The 21839-nt window shown below is 40.9% G+C and overlaps 3 protein-coding genes and 1 long non-coding RNA gene across 4 annotated transcripts in view; 3 read left to right on the forward strand and 1 right to left on the reverse strand.

The window, feature by feature from the left end:
• The first annotated feature begins 910 nt into the window (after positions 1-910).
• Positions 911-6704, forward strand: alas1 (aminolevulinate, delta-, synthase 1). The gene is made up of 11 exons (XM_020096866.2): positions 911-1285; positions 2497-2734; positions 2894-3076; positions 3168-3314; positions 3516-3735; positions 4238-4422; positions 4595-4774; positions 4893-5057; positions 5613-5881; positions 6012-6174; positions 6376-6704. The coding sequence occupies exons 2-11, from the start codon at positions 2527-2529 to the stop codon at positions 6534-6536; spliced, it is 1881 nt and encodes a 626-aa protein (XP_019952425.1). The 5' UTR covers positions 911-1285; positions 2497-2526; the 3' UTR covers positions 6537-6704.
• Positions 6705-9369: 2665 nt separating this feature from the next.
• Positions 9370-10166, forward strand: LOC109635463 (uncharacterized). Its single transcript, XR_011244643.1, has 2 exons — positions 9370-9473; positions 9961-10166. It is a non-coding gene; the product is annotated as an uncharacterized lncRNA (long non-coding RNA).
• A 7749-nt stretch (positions 10167-17915) lies between these two features.
• The window catches only part of poc1a (POC1 centriolar protein A), a 33557-nt gene continuing 29633 nt past the window's right edge, over positions 17916-21839 (forward strand). The window contains exons 1-3 of the mRNA XM_020096898.2: positions 17916-18103; positions 21352-21436; positions 21535-21706. Of these exons, the coding sequence (XP_019952457.2) occupies positions 18098-18103; positions 21352-21436; positions 21535-21706 (263 nt within the window). The 5' untranslated portion in view covers positions 17916-18097. The remainder of the gene's footprint in view (positions 18104-21351; positions 21437-21534; positions 21707-21839) is intronic.
• b9d2 (B9 domain containing 2) lies at positions 19553-20393 on the reverse strand. Its single transcript, XM_020096899.2, has one exon. The coding sequence runs from the start codon at positions 20234-20236 to the stop codon at positions 19709-19711; it is 528 nt and encodes a 175-aa protein (XP_019952458.1). The 5' UTR covers positions 20237-20393; the 3' UTR covers positions 19553-19708.

The raw sequence follows: 21839 nt of genomic DNA on the forward strand, positions 1-21839 counted from the left end.
TTTGAACCTTTGACATGATCTGTGCAGACGGAGGTTGTTTTACTTTATTTGGAGATAGTTGTTGTTTTGGAGCCCGGTGATGTAGGTTATCAGGCAAATCAGCTCTTTCCACCTAAAATAGCTTAATAGACTTTTCATGTCTTGTCACCAGTTGCCTGAGAATAGTTTTGCATATCACCAGTTTATTTGGATGTCACAGTAGGCTATTGTTCTAGCAGAATTTGAAAATGATTCATAGTGTTGCCACACAATGCACAATTATAAGCAGCTGGGAGAAATTCTCCCTCTGACCTTGTATTTAACTTTAACCCCAAAAAAAGTATCTTGGATAGGACAACATTCTCCGTCTACTTTCTTCCTTGACAGTCGCTACAATGCACATCAGCAATGATATGTGTAGTTAGGGTTTTACTCACCCTGGCAATGCCCTGATAGGCTTGCTAGGGACCATCCTAAAGTCTACAACTTATTTTATCACAGAAAAAAAAAAACAATAACTCTCATCAATTTCTTGTTTTTCTGAGTGATTTAAAACATTTTGAAAAACGAAAAAATCAACTAGCCTACATGAGATTTGACATTAGATTCCCCCTATAGTGTATTAAAGGATACATGTATATAGTATGCAGTCTGACTGAAGTATTCTGGTGAATTTCAACAAAATACAATTTGCCACAGGTCGTCCAGGTAACATGGAGGCCAATTGTGCAAGTGTCTTAAGAGATCGGTAGGGGGCAGCAGAAGACAATGGCTGTCCATGTAAAGGAAGGAACTTGAAGGTGAAGTTCCAAACACACAAGACTCCGTGAACAGATTCAGAGAGATAAAGATACAAACAGAAAGACACATGAAATAGCAAGTCTATAAAAACGTGTTTCAAGAAGTGATTCATTCATGTGTTCTTCCGGAGGCGTTGCATACCTGTGAGGTCTTTATTTTGTTCTTTATTAATTCACCTGAACTGAAACGACCTTTAATCTGAATTGAACTGGAATGACCTTTAATCTTAATTGAACTGGAATGACCTGTCCTCCCCTGCGTGTGCCTGTGACGCGTTCGAACGAGAATCTCGCGAGACTCGAGTTTGGTAACGCAGCTGATATAAGCGCAGGCGCGTCCTCGTCCCCTTCGTTCGTCCTCAGTGCGGGATAACGAAGCTGCTGCTCCGGCTCCTTAGACCCACCACACCCGAGTCCGTGCTTTTAACACCTCCACACACTGCTGCTGCCTTGACCGCTGCACGACCGATAAGCAGCACTGTGAGGTTTTTTTTCTCTTTTTACCGGTAAGTTCCTTCTTAATCGCCGCTTCATCTCCACTTCTGGTTGTAGCTTCCGGAGCTAATGCTAGCAGACTAGTTAAGGTGAAGACGGGGGGGGACGGGTTAAGGCGAAGCCGGGGGAGACGGGCTGATCGCCGGCTCATCTTCCTCCAGGGTCTCCAGACAACAATAGAACTTTAAATGTGTGGGGTTTTTTTTATGCTTCTCGTTGTGATGAAACAGACGAGTCGTGACTCCAGTTCTCCTTGTGCGTAACAGCGCGTCAGAGCCAACTCGCTGGTGAACGTGACTGATACTTCTTTTTATAACCACAGAGACCGAGCTGCCTTTAAAGCTTCGGTTGTTGTTGTGAGGATGAAACGACACCTTTGATAATGAAGGTTACATAAAATGTGACAGGATACAGTCTAAAGCGAAACACATGGGTCGAATTAGAGGAAGGAAAATATGATTAAAATGAGCCTCGAGCTGTTTGGTTTTCTTATTGGCTCTAGTTTAAAGGGATCAAACTGGTTTGTGTCTACGTTTTATTTTTCATTACTAGTCCTCGAACATTGTCTTATAACTTGAAAAAGGGGGAAAAGTGCGTGTGTGATTAGTCTGTCGAGGAATGTGTGGACCTGGCTCCAACTGGGGGAAAGGGTAAAACACTACGTAAGCCTCGTAAATTTCCATTTTTACGCAATCAAACTTAATCTGTAACGTGCTTTTTACACCGTAATGATCAAACACTTGTTGCAGCAAGTAGTAATTCATGAACTCCATGTGTTAATGGATACGTGACCTCAACTGGTATTCACTAAGCCACAGAACTATTCTGAAAATGCATTAATCATGATTTCTTATTAATCCTTAGCAACACAATCTCTTTGTATAGTGTGTTTGGACTTAGATTAAAGTTCTCATATCAGTCGATATCGTTATTAATCATATGTTAATTTCTTCTAAAGTTAAAGAGGTTTTTTTAAGGTTGTAGTTTTTAACTCTTCTGTATGAGCAGGAATTTATACATCCCTGAGGTACATCATTCATGTGTAATGACTGTGCTTGCCCAATGCATAAGCATTATTTAAATATGTATTTGACTTGTGCTATTTTGCCTTTGGTGAAAAATTATTTTTTAAATAAAATTGTTTTATTGCCCCGTCCTTCATTTGAGCCCGTAGGAAAGTATTTTTTACTACTTGAAATAATCTTAAAACTATCTCATTCAGATCTCTGGACAATCATCACGACTGCCGACTATGGATGTTATTTTGCGCCGCTGTCCGTTCCTGGCTCGTGTGCCCCAGGCATTTCTCCAACAGTCCAAGACATCTCTGGTTGTGTATGCCCAGCGATGCCCTATCATGATGGAGCTGGCCTCAAAGCCTATGGCTCCTGCGATGGTACGGGCCCTCTGCTCATCCTCCTCCAACCACAGGACTGAGGACACCACATCTGCTGTCGAAGGTATTTAGCATTATTACAATGTAGTTGCATTATGTGTAAAGTAGTGAATTATCCAAGTTAATATAATAAATAGATTATTGCTGACTATTGTTTTTAGGTTGTAAGTTTAGATAAACCCTAAGTTTTATAAAGTTTTAACTTATTTTTGTCAATTTGCAGGCCCCAAACAAGAGGCGGAGCCCAACCGGCCTGCTGGTCACCCCATGCCACCCCCAGGCCAAGCTGTGGCCTCCAAATGCCCTTTCCTGGCTGCTGAGATGGGCCAGAAAAACAGCAGTGTGGTCCGCCAGGTTGGCATGGAGTTCCAGGAGGATGTTCAGGAAGTCCGCACTGTCCAGAAAGGTGAGAGTTGTTAAGAGATTTATTGGACTATGCTGTTTTACTCAATACTTTCGTCAGTATTTAATACTCTTCTGTTTTTTATTTTATTTAGAAGTTTCCCATAATCCGCTGAAGAAGCCATCCTTGGCCAGCACTATGCAGGGCACTGGAGGGGAGCCGACTGACATAATGAAGACCCTTTTGAAACAGAGACCTAAAAGGGTCTCCCACTTGCTCCAGGACAACTTGCCAGGAAGTTGTAAGTTCTATGTAGGGGTTTTACCATGTCATAATGGAAAGATATTGACACAGACCCGTTTGTTAGGCAGGGAGGTTTGTTTACCAAACCCACTCGTCCAAGGGCTATATTTTCTATTCAATATTTAAAATTGTTTCTATGTTTTGGTGCCTCTTGAATTAGATAAACAAAAATTGTCATCACTTTTTCCTGTTCTCACAGTGTCCCGCTTCCATTATGATGAATTTTTTGAGAAGAAGATCGATGAGAAGAAGAGTGACCACACATATCGCGTGTTTAAGACAGTGAATCGCCTGGCCAATGAGTTCCCCATGGCCGACGACTTCACTGGCTCTCTTGCGGAAAAGAGGGAGGTGTCTGTGTGGTGCAGCAACGACTACCTGGGCATGAGTCGACACCCTCGGGTCGTGCAGTCAATCATGTGAGTATTTGGGGTGGGGGCTTGTTTGTTTTTGTGATGCAGGGAAAAATACACCCGAAACAGTCCCTTGGGTTAAGATGGGTTGATATGTAATGGAAAAACCTGTTGCCTTTTACCTTTCGTCCCACTGAGAGTGCAGACAGGAAGAACCTGATAGGAGACACAACACCTAATAATTGAATACAACCTGACACCCAGTCTGTTGTTTGTGTGGTTTAGATCGTACGTGGCCATAGTTCACATCTACACCCCATAGGCCCCAGTGAGGGTGTTTTGTTTTTCTCACAGCTTGCTTGAGCTTGCTCAGATCATATTCCCTGTGCAGCAGTAACACCGTTTCTATAATCATGGTGTCAATTACTCAGCATCTCCTGTGCTTAATCTAAAAATTTCCACCAGGTACCCTTTCTCAAATCTACATCTGACTTTAAAGTGTAAACCATCTTCCAAGTGATGCCTCAGAAAAATGGGACAACAACAATGTTCTTTCCTCCTTTTCCAGGGACACTTTACGAAAACATGGGTCGGGGGCCGGAGGCACCAGAAACATTTCTGGGACCAGTAAATTCCATGTGGAGCTGGAACAAGAACTGGCCGACCTCCACAAGAAGGACGCTGCGCTGCTCTTCACCTCCTGCTTTGTGGCCAATGACTCTACCCTCTTCACCCTCGCCAAGATGTTGCCTGGTATAAAAACATTCCCATAAGTTTGCTGTACAATAAATCTGACATTTCCCTAAATATTTCTAGCTGTCACTAAATAATGGTGGTCCTTTATGATTGAAATGGTCACATTAATGCAAACCCTTTGAAAACATTTCCCATTCTCACCAGTTCTCTCAACTTTTAACTATTTTAGGTTGTGAGATCTACTCAGACGCAGGCAACCATGCCTCAATGATCCAGGGTATCAGGAACAGTGGTGCTAAGAAGTTTATTTTCCGCCACAATGATGTTGCCCATCTGCGAGAGCTCCTGCAGAAGGGAGATCCCAACAAACCGAAGATCGTAGCCTTTGAGACCGTCCACTCCATGGACGGTGAGTTACAGATGTTGACCCACACATTTTGTCAATAAAACCTGGTTGTTGATAAATGTAAGAGATGGGATTTTACTTTTTGTAACTTTTCTCTCTAACCGTCTCTCTTGTAACACAGGTGCTGTGTGTCCGCTGGAGGAGATGTGCGACGTGGCCCACGAGTTTGGTGCCATCACGTTCGTAGATGAGGTTCACGCTGTGGGCCTGTATGGCGCCAGAGGCGGGGGCATCGGAGACAGAGATGGTGTCATGCACAAGATGGATATCGTCTCAGGGACACTCGGTCAGCATTTAATCTCAAATAGATAACTCATGGTATTATATGAATCTTTTTGACCGTCAAGCCGAACTAAATGTTACAGAAACATTACTAGTTGTGTCAGTGAACGTGTCATGATCTAGGTTTTGAAGTGTTCTATATTTTTTATGAACCAAAGACAAATGCTCTGAGAAATCCAGTTGATAGTTCCCTCATTTGTTGCGACGCTGTTGCAGGCTTTAGCTGTGTCACACATTATGCCAGAGGGCTCAAAGAAGCTGGAGCAGCTCTGTCGTTGCTAGGAGACTGTGGGCTTTTGTTGTTCACTTATTGAATTACCCGCTGTCTCTGTGTGTCTTTCAAGCTGAGGGGACAATTATTTCTGACTGAGAGCTCCACAGCTCTTGTACTTCTGCAGCAGCCATTTCACAGATCTAGTGTAGGATCAGAGTGGGAGGTTGGACCACTACAGTGACCTCTTCAAGAATCGTAGTTCGAGGGATAGAAACCAATGTTTGTAGTGCTGTTCCATCAATTAGAATGAAATGATAACCACCTCTATGTCACGTCCTCTTCCAGGCAAGGCTTTTGGCTGTGTTGGCGGCTACATCGCAAGTACCTCCGCTCTGGTTGACATGGTGCGTTCCTACGCCGCTGGTTTCATCTTCACCACCTCTCTGCCTCCCATGCTGTTAGCGGGAGCCCGACAGTCCATCCAGGTCCTCAAAGGGGAAGAGGGTCGCACTCTGAGACGCAAACACCAGCGCAACGTCAAGCTGCTCAGACAGATGCTGATGGACTCAGGGCTGCCTGTGGTGCACTGTCCCAGCCACATCATCCCCGTTCGGGTAATTCTAAATCTAGAGCCCAATTGAGCTCGTAGACAAAGATTAATAAATCAAAAATTAGGAAGATTATATTTGTGTCTTCCAATTGCCTCCACCCTAATCATTCGATTTGTTTTATTGTAATTTTCAGGTGTCAGATGCAGAGAAAAATACAGAAGTGTGTGACATCATGATGAGTCGTCACAACATCTACGTGCAGGCCATCAACTATCCCACCGTTGCCAGGGGAGACGAGCTCTTGCGTATCGCGCCAACCCCTCACCATACTCCTGAGATGATGAAATACTTTGTTGGTAAGATGGTGTTCTCGTCTTATTAATATCAAACACGTTCAGAGAAATCTAACCACATGCTAATTTACAATGGCATTACATCTGCTTTTAAATGATGGTCCTGTTTGAACAGTGCACCTTTCAATAGAAGTAACTGTAGCTGTCTGTAGCTTTATCTTAGTAAATGTTAAATTAACCTTCTTCTCTGTCTCCCCTCCTCAGAGAGGCTGGTGCACACATGGAAGGAGGCAGGTCTGCAGTTGAAGCCCCACTCCTCGGCAGAGTGTACGTTCTGTCAGCAGCCGCTGCACTTTGAGGTTATGAGCGAGCGAGAAAAGTCTTACTTCAGTGGCCTCAGCCACCCTATCTCGGCCTGCGCATAACCCTGCTCACCACAGCTGGCTGGAGACAGCACATATACACACAATACCCATTCCTTTATCACTGTCATAGAATGTATTAACTATCTTTGGTAAGTCCTCCTACACATATTATTTAAGATATTCTATGTTCAGATGTTCTATATACTCCAAATAAAATATGAGAAGAAAGATTCTCTGTGTGATGTCTTTTCTTTTAAAAAGCAAATGTAACCTGGCAGAGTTGATGAGGAACCATGAAAAGAATATAGGACAAGATGGTGAATATCTCCTGTATGTGCTACTGTCTTAAAGGGGAAGTTCGGTTTTTTGTCAACCTGGTCCTTATGTTTGGAGTAACTTGGAGTCCTTCGGACGCTTTTAGATCCACACGCGATCGGCGTATATCCATACAACGCAAGTGTTCGGGGCATCCACAATACAGCCTCTAAATAACGCATTATCTGCTGTGAAACTCTTTAAGGACTATGAATCTCCAGCACTAGTCCCCTGTGAGTCTCGCCAGCCTCGGAGCTAGCGTTAGCTTAGCGAACCGAGAGCGAGTTGTCTTCCTGTTTAATCAACAAATCGGTTCGCTAAGCTAACGCTAGCTCCAAGGCTGCTCGTTAGCCCGCTGAAGTTAGCTAGCCTTTAACCGGGTGAATACGCCAAGTATTCTGCCATGTTGCGCAAAACTAGCAGCAGCAAACACCGTGTAAACAAACACAGCTGATCGTCAGCTGATCTGTGGCTGCACGCCTCGGTGACGTCACCCCAGTGAAAGCCCAGGATGTAAACAAAGCAACTCGCTAAGCTAACGCTAGCCCCGAGGCTGGCGAGACTCACAGGGGACTAGTGCTGGAGATTCATAGTAAATAAAGTCCTTAGAGAGAACTTCTCCTTTAAGTTCTTAATGCTACCACTGGTCGATGTTTTTGTATTTCTAATGTTGAATGGTAACATAGATGAGGCTTATTATAAAATGTGTTCAGATGATTGAAGATCATTGATGTAAGTATCTTCTCTATACTGGGTTAATGATGTTATGATCACGTCACAACAAGGTAGACAAAGTTACTGATGCTGACAGAAAGACCACTTACAGAAAAATAGGACACGACAATTTGTCTGATTCAACACAAACGGCAAAATCTTTGTCACTGATGTTCGTGACCTATTTATTTCGACCCCCTGGCCTACTTTTGTTTGTGGGAAATTTATTTAAAAAAAGAGTGTTTGCTAAAAAAAAAAATACTGTTTGTAACAAATTTGCACTGTGTCCATTTGGTAATAAAATTTCTGATACCCATTAGGAACTGTAATGGAAGAGGCTTGCATATTACGGCAAACCAACTTTAGGTTTGAATGGGACTGGCCCCTCTCAGAACAAATTAGTATAATATAGTTGTAAATTATTTTTAGATATATGTTTTATATACTACGGAAACACAACACAATATTAATCCAGAACAGACGGGTTATAATAGTTTAAAAGAATCATTTCTCTGAGTAAAACGCAGTGTTTGTGCATTTTTTTCTATCTAGTGAAATGACCTGTCTGAGGGAGACCTACTAACCCACCGACCTGTAAATTAAGACAGGAGTGACATAAATGCAGCTATGTCACTTAATATGACCCAGATCCACTGAATAAAAGGTTGCACTGGTAACAGCAAAGCAAACGCACATCCTCCAGATCCACTTAAGCCTCGCAGCGACTCAGGGGTCTTATGTTCACCATCGACCATGTGTTTGGACATAAAACCACACCAGCCTCTCCGTCCCTCACCACACAGACCAATTGCAATTGTTTGTCTCTCGCTTTTAACAGCTCTTATTCATTCAGATGAGACGCTGTTGTAGAGTTTGCATATTCCAGTTTCCCAAGAATGAAGTTCAGGTGTTGAAAAGCCACAGTTGCATCACAGAGAGTCAGAGCTACTGTGAAAACAGAAGTAAGACTACTTTTTGTAAATTAGGTGACTTCTGCTTTCAGGTTGACTCTTGCATGACCTGTCTGTAACATCACAACATTTAATGGGATTTTTATTATAGTGTAATAACAAATGAAGATGATGCCTCACCTGCATCATTACATTGTAGAATTTTATAATTATAATAATTATTTTATTTATAAAGCAGACTACTACACAAATACGTTTCATATCAAAGTAACATGCAAACACAACAACGAGGGAAACTATGAAGACCTCATTCTTCTCTCTGGTTCAATAGTAATGTTGTATAAATATTCAGATTCACTCCTGTCACAGTTGTAATTTTGAAATACAGCAGTGTGACTGTGTACAGTAGAGCCACACTAACACAGTATTTCAATATCTTCTGGTTAATTGACTCCTCAGCTATTTTTATGTTCTCAACCATGTGACTCACACCACTCCTCCTTCACACATGGATACATAAAAATAAACCCACGTGTCTAGTGCCAGCATTTAAAAATAAGATTCCAAACATTTAATTATACATGCATTCGCCATAAAATATTTGTTTGTTTGTGCAATAAACAGTCATAGAATTAGTGAAAGTAATATCAAATATCTTAAAAATGTGTTTGTGGCTGTGGTTCAGGAGGTAGAACGGGTCATCCACCAACCAGGAGGTCAGCAGTTTGATCCCAGTCCCAGTCTGCATACTGAACCCCGGTGTATACATGATAAAGTGTTGCACGTAGATGCACTGTATGAGTGAATGGGTGAATGGCAAAACTGTACTGAACGTCACCAACTAGAAAAGCTCTTACAAAGAACTGTCCATTGATCTGGTGGTGAGGATCCTTCACAATCCTTTATAATAATCCCATTTTCACCACTGTCCATTTGTTTGTTGGTTTGTCTGTAGGTAAAATTACACAAAAACTACTGGACAGAAGGATGGATGTGGTACATCATCAAAGAACCCATTATATTTTGGTGCGCATCTGGATTAGGTGGCAGGAGACTGGTAATATTTCATTTTCTTTAATATTCCAACATTTTCACTCATTTTTCTGAGAATAATTCATGGATCTTGATGAAAGAACTAGATTGAATTCAAAGGGTCTCTTTAGCTTTGGCTAATATGTCTCTATATGTCTCTGCTGAGTGTTAAGGTTTGTTGTTTGGTTTATATATTGTTGGTAAACAGGATTACGCGAAAATAAAAACTATTGATTTCAATGGAATTTTAAGGAGTGTTTGAAGATGACCAGTTTGGATGGTGTGGGTCCACGGTTTCTAATTTTTTTGGTGGAGGTACAATTACTGAGTGTTATTCTAGAACTGTTACCAAACTGAATCAACGTTTTCTGAGAGACAGTGTGGTTGAAGCATCTTCGTTAATTTGCAGCAGAGCAGGAACTGGCCTCAGGAGCCAACTGTTCTGGTCTGGCAATGTGACTGACAAAAATCTACATTTTGAATGGTAGCCTGTTGCCTCTCCTGTGTTGCAGGCAGGAGGAAACAGCCCCTGGCTACCGAGAAATGAACCGTGCAGCTCGACTGATTGAAAGATTTGTGTCTCTTCTACAAAGGTCACTTCCTCATTACACAGTGACAAACAGATGCCATTTAACTAGGCTCCACTGTACGTTTAGCAGATACACACACACACATTATGAATACACAATACATTAAACTTAGGAAATCTCTGTCTCTATCCTTGTCATCGTGTGTCTTTGTAGTTCTCTGGTATTGTATGAATCTGATGAAAAAAGAATTACATTTTTTTATCTCAAGGATTTAAACATTCCTCAGTAATTTTCACGGAGTCGCCCTGGTCCCAGCTGGGTTTGGAAAACAATACATTCCTTATGAGGATTGCAGAGTCATCTTTCCAAATGAATTGAGTTTGAAATGTAACATGAGCGTCTCTTCCCTCTGTGTTCCCCCTGGAATTCAAAGAAGTAAAGCGGAGGTGTTATACTTTATTGAGGTCAGTAACCTCAGCTCTACATTTGATAGCTTAAAAATAGCTGCAAACAGACAATACATAATAACATCAAATCCAAAAAGACAGTGATGCAGAGGGTAAACAACATATTTCAATGATTTAATAAAGTACCTCCATGGCTTTATTTAAATGGATATGACTGATGAATTAATATACTGCTGGTTATATGCTCTAGGTCTTATTTGAATAGGAGTGGTAATTCTATCCGGTCTCGTGCTTCAGTTGTCTATGGCACTGACCTCATCTCTCTTTATCTGCCTCAGTGCAGCTGTCAGGGTCCAGATAACTGCAGGTCCTTGAGGCCTCCTGGAAAGCTACCATGTCACTGATTAGTTTGGAAGGTGAGGAGGGCATGTGTCTGCACCTAATGCGTGCAGTCATGTGCATATTAGAAAATGTACCAGAAGGATACACGAAGACTTGGGACAAAAGTTGTGGAAATAATGTTTTTCTATGGAGGCCCAGGGAGTCTGATTGTGTTTGTAATGCACCACGTACATACAGCACAGAAACCATTCGAATCTTAACATGCTCACTTTTGCACAGTGACCAACTGTGTATGAGTTCAAAAATAATGTGCTATACAGTTTATGAGCTATAGAAGATCATTATCAGACCAAACAGTGCCTGTATACAGCACAAACTCCAATTATATTCAAATCTGAACTCTGATCAGCCATGAATAGGTGCATTGTGGTGACACACACAATGAGTTATATACACTGATGTAGGCCATTAAATGCTTATTTATGCAAATTGGCTGATTATCAAATAATCAACAAAATACATACAAATTAGACTTCAGTGTAAGGAAATGACATGGAAGCCCAGAGTAAAACTAAAAACACTCAATAATTCGTCCTTGTAGTGCAAATGTGTTGACATTGACCAACAAGGACAAGCGGTTATTGCACTGACGGTTGCACAATTGTTTTTTGAAACACTGCTGCAAAGAATGAAAAAACCCCAGGAGAGCTGTAATCAAGACTTCCTGTTAAGGAAACCAGAAAGTTTGATGCACTAGATGATAAAAGCAAGTTACAGCCACATCAGACATTCTTATTTTATAGCCTTGTTTCATCATTGCTTACTCGTCAAACAACTGATACCAAGTGCGTGCCACATGTAGTATTTACTGGGTGCAGCCATGGACTGTATGTGTGCAACACACAGCTACAATGATAAGCTTTGTTTATTTACTGCAGGTCTTTTTGTTTATGGCGGCAGAGGTCTCCTCTTTAGCATGAGACCCCAGAGGAATGAAACTCGGAATTCTGGCTGCTCAATGAACCCCACCCTGAGTGCATTGATTGAGGAATGAATGAGAATTATCTGTTTCACTTATTAAGTGAGGCCTTTTCCAAAGTTTACTGACAACTGGATCATTAATTCAAAGAAGAATTATATGCTTCAACTGACAGGTCCTCAATTAAAATGAAATGTAAATTGGACTGTGTTTATGTATATCAAATAGTTTTACAGTACAAGTCACATTCATGCACACATTCACACAGCACTTCTGTATGCAGCACACCATCTATACACTGTAAGCACAACAGTCAGGGGCATATATTTGGGATATAGTATCTTGTCCAAGGACACTTCAGAATGCAGACTGGAGGAGCAGGAGATCTTCTGGTCAGTTGACAACGTCCTTCCTCCAGTTTAAATGAGAGAGAACTATATAATTCAGTACATAGTACAGGAAAATTGAGATTTTCTGTGGAAGACCCGTATGGGTCAGAAAATAATCCATAACAATTTGGCATGGATTCAGATTAGAATTTTTCTACATGGGACATTGTTTTTTTATTTTGAAAATCAGACACATTTAGGGGACTGATCAACTGTGGGACTGTCAAATTAAGTGCAGATCCAAATAAAAATCCAAATATAGCAGATGTAAATGTGGTTTCTTGGAGCAATGTCCAAATTAACATGATAGTTTTAATGTGGAATTGACTGTTGGGGCTAAGCAGGCATTCAAGTTGGCAAACTCTGAACATGTTGGATCATATGTTGATTATAATATATGTCTATGTCTAGTATACAAATCAAAAGTTCTTGCATGTCAACTTATTAAAGATTATTATAAAAAAATATCAGAACTCCCCAGAACTGTTGATAATCTGTCACAGAGCATGAGATATAGGGGTTTGAGATTGAAGCTGGCCTCATTCCTCGCTCACAGATATGGACATAGATGGCCAGTGTCCAGAATCACCAGCTGGACATTCCTCTCCCTCTGTGGCCTTTCACGTCCACTGTCCTGGTTTAGAAACACCTCTACAGACACACAAGGTCATGTTACAGATGAGGGCAAAACAGAGCGAACCTGAGAAAAAGAAAAACTCGAAAAACTTGAATATTTTCCAGTACTAAGCAATCTGTCATTATTATCGTAGCATTAGTGGTCATTGCAGGTAGGAAAACCTTTTATTAAAAGTTTACCCTTGAGTTTTGTAAAAGTGAAATTGTATGTTAGTCATTTCGTGTTATTAATCATAATGGTAGTAGTTGTTGTTGTAGTATTTTGATATACTTCCTGTTTGGTTAAACAAGTCTGACCCTGGTGAACCCGAGTCAGACTTGTTTCACATCAGGAACAAGGATGTGTAAAAGTAATATAACTCTGGTAAAGGCCACACCTCCACAGTGCTGGTAACTTGTCAGTATTTAGTCCACACCTTCCTCTGCAGACTTCTGGTGTTCAATTCCAGTTCATTGTATTTTGGTTAACAAAAGGCAATAGTATTTACTCATGCACATAAAAAGTTTTGGAACTAATAATAAGTAAGTAATAGTAATTATGGAATTTGACATTTTACGCTTTAAAATCTTAAACCTTGAAAATTTAAGAGAAATGTCAGAGTCAAGACATTTCTCCTATTACACACAGTAAAGTGGTAAAACAAACACAAACACAAGTTGTGTATTCTATTGTGTGTTCTCAGTGACATAAAGAGCAGGAGTACAGTGTACTTGCATGTGCGTGACTCCAGTAGCCGAAGCTTGGATAAAGTCAGGCCAAGCAACATACCGGTCTTCCTGTGTTTTATTATTGCCCTGCTGATAAAAATCAGTTAATTGAACAAATCTGTCACGCAAGTAATGCCACTACAGCTAAACAAGAGGAGTTTGATTTCACAAAATGCCCTTTTAGGGGCAGTGTGGTCTGTGTTGGTCCTGTGATAACACTGTCATGACTTTGTTCTCATGACTGCTTCTCCGTGTTCCAACTTGTTTCAGATGAAAGGGTATCTGGCAAGAGACGCTGAACCTTTGCTACTATAACAAACAAGGCCACAGATGAGTGTGTTGGATCATTGACTGACTTTATTTTACTGCTTTGTTTTCCATGTATCCAACTGTTCTTCCGCCATTCCTTCACAGAAGTCTTAACAAAGATAAGAAGACACCCTTCCTGGAAAACAGACATGAAACTATGCCTGCCTGGTAAGGTGGTGACGCCCTCATGCTGCACTTTAATTGTCACGTTTAACGTTCCCACTGCCAGTATTTTCTTCTTTCATCAGCTCTCAGTGTGGGAAATGAGAAACTGCAAAATGTACCTTCAAAGAACAAATCATAATTCAGTTCTGTAAATTTAACATTATCATTTTTCAATTATGTTAAGAAGCTAATTATGCTAACTTAATATAACTGTGCTTCAAAGTTCAGAAATGATTCAGTGTGACTCTGCTGCAGCTGATGTGTTTTAGAGACAAAGATAAATCCTATTTTGTGGTTGTTTGTCATAGATTTCTTTTCTCCTTACTTTCATAAAGCAGAATCACTAAAACAGGATCAAAAGCACATTAAAATTCACTAGTTCCAGATTTTTATTTGGATCTACACACATAAATATCGTAAATATCAGTCCCCTAAACATGCCCGATTTTCTTCATCAAGATCCATGACGTCCCCGACTCATACTGCATTCATCCACCAAGTTTCATGGAAGAGGGGATGATCCTGTGTAATTATCACTTAACACTGGTAACAAAAGTGAGGCTCCTTTTCTTCCTAGTTTTCTTGAATTTCAAAAATGTTACAATTGTTCACCTTATTGCTTGTTGGAGTCACACATCCTTCAAACAAAAAGCTCGGTTTGAATTTCATGAGCCCGGAAAAAGAAAAAGAAAACATTATTTCCTAACTTAGACAATGCAAACTGTGTTTTTGACACTGCAACCACAGTTATAGAAGGTCATACACTGAGCAGGTGTGCTGTGTGTCTGTAGGGAATACCCACATTATATATTGTATTTTCAAGTTATTTCCTTTTGTGCACAACTACTGAAGAAAACCGTGTTGTGACAGTGCAGGTCAGGAGCAGTTTAGTGCGTCTGTGAGTGTTGACATTTCCTCATTCTTGAGTTGTTTTACTTTTGTATCTGAAAAATGAAGCTAAAATAGATCACATTGTTGTGCCTTTAGACTGACACTCATGATTTAACATGTGGAACAATGGAGTGAAATACCCTCTTTGCGTTTGTCAGGCTCTAAAGCAGCTGACAGCGTGCCTTTGAGCAAACGAGGAAGACGGATGTTGTGGAATGTTTCTCTCACGTAACTTATTCATTATCCAAATCTATTGTTAGAGACAAAGCAGCTGTCAAACATGGCAGATCTGTACTTTTCCACAAGAAGCCACCATGGGTGTGAGTCACAATTTGTTTTGTTAGAATCCAACACACCTCATCCCCAACATGCTGTCATCAGCAGACACTCATCTGACAAACAAGGTTTCACACTAATTATTACGGAGTGAGATGAGTTGCTGTTTGAAGAACTACCAGTTAATAACATTTCCTCAGTCGCAGCTTCTATTTTAATGTCATTTTGTCTTCTGTAGCAAAATAACACCAGGGACTGATGATCCCAGGCAACATTGGGTGAGAGTCTGTGCTCAAGAGAGAAAAATGATAACGTGTACAATCTCCTGCCTTACTACGTTTGGCCATGCTATCAGAATTTCATTTTTTTTCAAGATCAATTGCTTGTCTAATGTTGTCTAAGGTTATCGAGACGTACAGTTGTATATCATCAATGGTAGAAAACCTTGAGGGAGCATGTATTGATTAAATTATTTTAGGTTTGTAGCCTATATCCTACACTCTGGCCATTTAAAACAAGATGTTGACACAGGGTCCTGCTACAAGACAAGTCCACGAGATGGGGGAATGAGGACCCATCATAGTTGATACTGGACTCCATTGGTGTTAATTTCTGACAACTTTGTGTTTCATAAAAATATTTTGACCTGAATTCATTTAGCTTTACTCTACATCATAATATGGAGCAAAGCTGAGATCTGGGTGTGTTCGCAGAATGTGAATGATTAAATTGTGGCTGACAAGATTCCAGTTACTTTATCTGCTCTTCCTCCCTCCTCCTGCTCTTCCTCATTCCATTCATCATCTACTGGAAATTAATTATTTATAGTCATCAATAAAAAATATTTTCATATAACAGGTGTTGATTTATTGACTCGAATCATTTTGAAAGTTTCACTTCATGTTTATTGACATGAAAGTGATGATAACAAAAACAACAGCCTGATATTCAAATCACGTTCTGCAAATCTCACGAGACCAGGTACCACCAGGTACGGTATAACAACTGTGTATAACAGCGTTGTATTGCACAATGTTGTTTTCTACTGTAGTGTATCAAAAGTATTTATACTGCTTAACTATGACTGTAACGATGAAACAACAGAACGTAAAGACATGGCTCAGGCAGAGTGTAAAGCGTCCACTGTCCATTTCAATTATCTGTGTGAGGCTGTTATAACTTTTCTTTTAATTATTATAATAGTTTTTCTTCCAGGCAATTGTATTGATTAAAGCCAAAACCGGTTGTGATTATATGTTTTAAAATGTCTGACAGTTGGGTTGAATTTGAATAAACACCTTCAACAAACAGGGAATATTTTCAATGGAGATTAGGGTAAGGAAGTACTTATGATTCAGAGAAAATTATGTGAACAAAAAGTTGTACGACTCATTAGATCAGAACAAGTCCGTTAGGTTTGGTTAACATAAATTGCTGAATGCCTGACGTACTCTGAAGGAAATATGTTAGAACGTAGAATGAGTTTTTTAGATTGATAGCAGATGCAGCTTGTTTCTGTAAATCTATCCTAAAATCAGATATGGGTTAGTGTGAAGATAACATGAAAACAACCTGTTAGCCCACAGTCTGTCATAATACACAAATACGAGCGAAGGAGGTTGACGTATTTGTGGTGGGTGAACTGCTGGATATGTGACATAACATTCTCACAATGGAAAAGGCCCACAGGGGATTTAGTTAAAGAAAGGGGTTGACATTGGACATGCAGCTAGTTAACTTGTGAAAACATTGTGTAACTCCTGTAAAGTAATAATAAATTATTTTTAAATTCAAAGTTAACAATGAGAGCAAAATATCAGCATGGAATGAGAAATCCAACTAACTGATGTTGACGCCGACTGTATGTAGGGTGTGATTTCCAAAGTATATGTATTAACCATGCAACCTCACAGCAATTCTGGTGTGGGAGGTTTTCAAGCATAGAAAACTATACCAATGCACAAAGAGTGTGAGGGATAGGGATTTCATTGGGGCTCAGCTGCTAAAAATTTTTGTGTCTTACCTTTCTATGTATGTATTCTATATGAATGCTGAATTGCTGGAATGTAATCTTTCAGCAGAGGATGAACTTATAGGGACTGTGGAGAAAATACTAATGCATCATCATCATATCTTATCACACCAGGGCCGTATCCATTATAGGGCACTGTTATATGTCTCCTTTAGGGCCAAATATGGGACCCAGTGGGCGCCCACAGAGGATCAGGGAGTCTCGCCAGAGGAATACTGAACACTTCCCTGTCAATTCCCTACTTTTGTACGTTGTCTCTGGTTTTGCCTTCTTTCGGCCTTCGGGGGCAAGTAGCAAGCATTCTCACGTTGCCCCTGTTAATTTCTACCGGAGACCAGTTGCTACAACACGCACTGCGCCATATCCAAACAGGGGCGGTGAAGGTCAAACCCTCGGCCCCTGGACAAGATGTTAAAGTTAAAGCAAAGTAGAAAAACCACACGAGTACTTTGATCCAGATAAACATATCAGTTGTGCAATACTAGAATCAAAGCAAACAGTACAAAGGAAAGGTCACTGTCAGTTTGACATGATGTTACTGGAACTTTCCCAACCAAGAGCCTGACGTCAGTGCACTCCTGACATCTGGCGGTGAGAGTTTGTCACTGCACTTTGAAAAAATGGCCTGCACGAGGAACTTTAATCGATTATCTAGATCGATCGACTGATTCGATCATCTCTTTAATGGCCGTGGAGCATCTTCGTGCCACCACGCGTGTACACAGTTGACATGCGTTGTTTCTGTCGTCGGGGACGCTAAAGGTGCAGCGTCCCCTTTAAGAAGTCTGTCAGCTGCTCAGCGCGTGATCGCGGCGCGTAAACTGAACTGTGTTGTCGGCGGCTAGCTGTTAGCTGTTTGCAGTTAGCTTACATTAGCGCTGCTCTCGTTCTTTAGCGTTAACGAAGTAGGACGCCGTTAAATTTCGGTTGTGACGATCGGAGGAAACAACAAGAGGCTGCCTCTCCGGGTCTGTCTGCAGGAAACATGACGGTGAGTGTGTCCACGGAGCTGAAGCTGGTTTGTGACCGGTAGTTTCACTACTTCAGTTCTAATGAAGAGTTAAAATCACTGAGAGTTAATATACATATGTGAGCTTCCTGTTCAGCATGATCTTCCTGAGTGCTAGCCTCGGTTATTCACTAATAGACTGATTATATCATATATGATCATTCTATTATATTATAGCAATTATAGAAATTACAATTATTTATCTTTTTCCCGGAGCTGCAGTTTCTTTTCTGTTGAACAACAAAAACACAAATAGAGTCCAGCTGTGAAATTCAGAACTTGCCATTCAAAACAAAAACAACCGAAACAGTTTGAATCAACCTCTACTGCAAATACAAATCCTGTTCAGATGAAAAGCATCACATATTAGGAGCCTTTCTATTAGGTACATTATAAATGGACCTTTAATCACTCTTGGGTGCAATGTTTGTTAGAAATGAGGTTGTTGTTGATGATGTGTCTATGGAGTTGATTGCATATTAATAATCATGTTATAAGTTTTCATACAGTTTCCATAAGTGCTCCACATGAATCATAGACGAACTGAACAAAACCATGTGCAGGTGCTGAGCAACAGAACTGTCACAGAAATCAGTCCTTTGTTTCATGAAAAACCTTGTCTACTGTGTCACAAGTGAATTTCTACTTTTCAGCTGCACATTCACTGCAGTTGACGCATTTAATAAAACACTGCTTGTGTAGTTGTGAATTTCACACAGGTTGTATGTTCAAACGTTATTTCATAAATTGTGCTTTTGAGAAAAGTCTCACACGTCATGTATGCTGATCAGTTAAGTCATTTTTTACTGATGGAGCGTTTCCAGCCCTTGGAAGCACATACACCTGCTACTGCCAAGTTGTCAGTGCAAAAGTAGATACAGATAAATACAATCTGAAAAAAAGGGAAAGACATAAGATTGTGTTTAACAAACTGTAGGAAACAACTTTAAAGAACCAGCTAACTGCAGCAGAAATCCTGTTGTCCATGAAGATTATCTTTGTGCAAATTAATCAACACTGTAATCAGCTTAGATCAGATTGTTACCAGGTTTTAATCAGTTGTCTCCATAACGTATGTTTGCTTCAGTTTGTTAAGGTCCAAGTGTAATTTACGATCAAAACGTTTTTTTTATATTGATCAATTGTTTTGTAATGCTCACAAATAATGATTAATTTCCCACAGAATCCAAATGTGTAAAGTTAAATGTGATGTGTTATAAAAAGCATTTACTTCTCATTTCTAAGAACATAAAAACATTAAATACTTGATCAATTTCATTTTAGAAATGCATTTAGATCAGAATTCAATCATCAGTATAATTGCTTTTATTTTCTGTGGAATGATTGATCATTGCACTTCATTCTGGTCATCTAGTGGTGTGATAGTTATTTTTAGGTAATGGACTGAAATGATATGAACGTGGAATCAAGTTGGTGGTTTACAATAGTTGTATTTAATGTTTTGGAATATAAAAACACAAAAGCATTTTAGAAAACAGTACAAAACTCTGATATAAACAACATGGCCCTCTCCCTTCACAACTCAGTTCATAACAACTCTCCGAGGGTCCCTTTCATTTCACTGCATTAACTCTCGACGCCATATTTGTCAAAGTGTCTCATGATGACTCCGAGCTCCAGCTCCACGGTCCCCATGGCTTCGGTGTGCAGTCTGTATCTATCCGCTCCGCTGTACACGAGCTCCGGACTGCGGAGCTGGGCTCCTCCGCCCACGAACATTTGTGCGACCTGCTCCTGCCAGGAGCCGAGCGGCCTCCAGGTCACACAGCTGACCCGGTGGTGTCCGGGGCTGGACGGGACGTGGCAGTACCCGTACCCGAACAACTGGCAGCGTCCGAACGAGTCCTGGTGCCACACCTGGAGATGAACCTTCGGCCAGCCTTGGATTCCCTTGGTCGCGTAGTGCAGATCGATCGGGTGGCTCCAGTACGCCATGTCTCCGGTTTGGGGGACATCCACCTGGGTCTGACCCTCCTTCAGCCCGGACAGAAGCCGCCATGCTCCTCCCGTGTGAACTCCCCATTTGCAAAACAGGCTGTTCTGTGGGAAACCACTTGCCCCCACGATCTGGCCGATAACATGCAGCTCCGCCATGTCACAAGCGTCCCTTCGCACAAAAACATGCGGCGACAGAGAGCCTCTTGTCCCGGCTTTAACAGCTAACTGAGATTAGCAGCCTGCTAGCAACACAGCTCGCGTCTCCTTGGCAACTCTGATATCCTTGTACCCTCAGTTTGGTCTGTCAGGCAACACTTCCTGTCAGGCTGTTTTCACTGCAGGTAGTCTGAAGTAGGGTATAAAAGACACGAAGCCAAATTTGTGCCATATAAAGTCACAAACATAGTATATTTGGATGTTGGTATTCGTTTGGAGCAGTTGAAATTTTTATATTTTTTTTGTATTGTGCCTGACAGGCATTTGGCAGGGCACATTGATCTCTATATATGTTGTCCTTGTTATGCACCGTTTCTAAAACATCACGTGGTCTGGAGACAAAACGACACATCACAATATGTTATTTCTTTATAATCAAACACTGACTTTGGCTTCAGTAGAAAATTAGAGCCAGGTTGTTGGTTTCGTTTAAACAGCCTTTAATAGAGCATAAGAACAAATACACTGCGAAACAGCGCCCCCCCCGCGGCTTCCCAGCTTCAACCAATGCTCTGCAGCAGAAAATGGCCAATACATTTGAATGCAAAAGTTTAAATGAATTATAAATGTTCCTCATTTCTAAGAAAAATTATGCACTGGTCCTTTTTTATTTTACAAACTTACATTACATTTAGCTGATGCTTTTATCCAAAGTGACTCACAATTACAATTAGTGCATCTGACAAAGGCTGGGATTCAAGCTGCTGACCTTCTGGTTGGAGGACAACTGCTCAAGCCCCTCAGCCACAGCTGCCCAGATTACTTTAAAACATGTAAACATGGATTGTTTCACATGCAAAAGTTTGTTCAACCTTCTAAGTCAGTTTTTTAAACAACAAACATTAGAGGAAAACTTATGTCCAAACATAAGGGCATGAAGAATCCAGGTCCAGGCCCTCAACGTGGTCTGAAAAATGTAAAAGGCCTTTATTGAAACAGGCTTGAAGCACCACCTCTCTCTTTAAGTCAGTACTTAGTTGGAACAAAGCTTTCTTTCTCTGTCTGGCTTTAATATCTCACGACTGCAGTCTCTTTGTCTCTCTTTTCCCACATAGTCGGATCCGACACTCGAGAGACATTTCAAGGGTCACAGGGACAATGTGACAAGTGTGGACTTCAGCTGCAACATGAAACAGATTGGTAACTGTTACCTCCGTCTTCTTGTTTTATTTTCTTCAGTGCTTTCTCTGGTCACACACTGTGTTCTGCTCCCTCACCTGTGCCTCCTGCTCCAACAGCCACAGGCTCCATGGACTCCTGTGTGATGATCTGGAACATGAAGCCTCAGATGCGAGCGTATCGCTTTGATGGACACAAAGATGCTGTGACTTCTGTTCAGTTTTCTCCCTCTGGCCACCTTGTAGCGTCCGCCTCCAGAGACAAGACCGTACGTCTTTGGGTGCCCAGCAGGTAAGTTTTTATTTTGAACTTTTTCTGTTAGAAAACTGCCACGAATGACAATTCCTCTAACTCATAAAAGCAACAAAATGAGATGGTCTTGCAAAATTACAGTTCCCCTCTTGCTTCTACCAGCACAGAGGAA

Source organism: Paralichthys olivaceus, chromosome 2, assembly GCF_024713975.1.
Source record: "Paralichthys olivaceus isolate ysfri-2021 chromosome 2, ASM2471397v2, whole genome shotgun sequence".
Taxonomy (NCBI): domain Eukaryota; kingdom Metazoa; phylum Chordata; class Actinopteri; order Pleuronectiformes; family Paralichthyidae; genus Paralichthys; species Paralichthys olivaceus.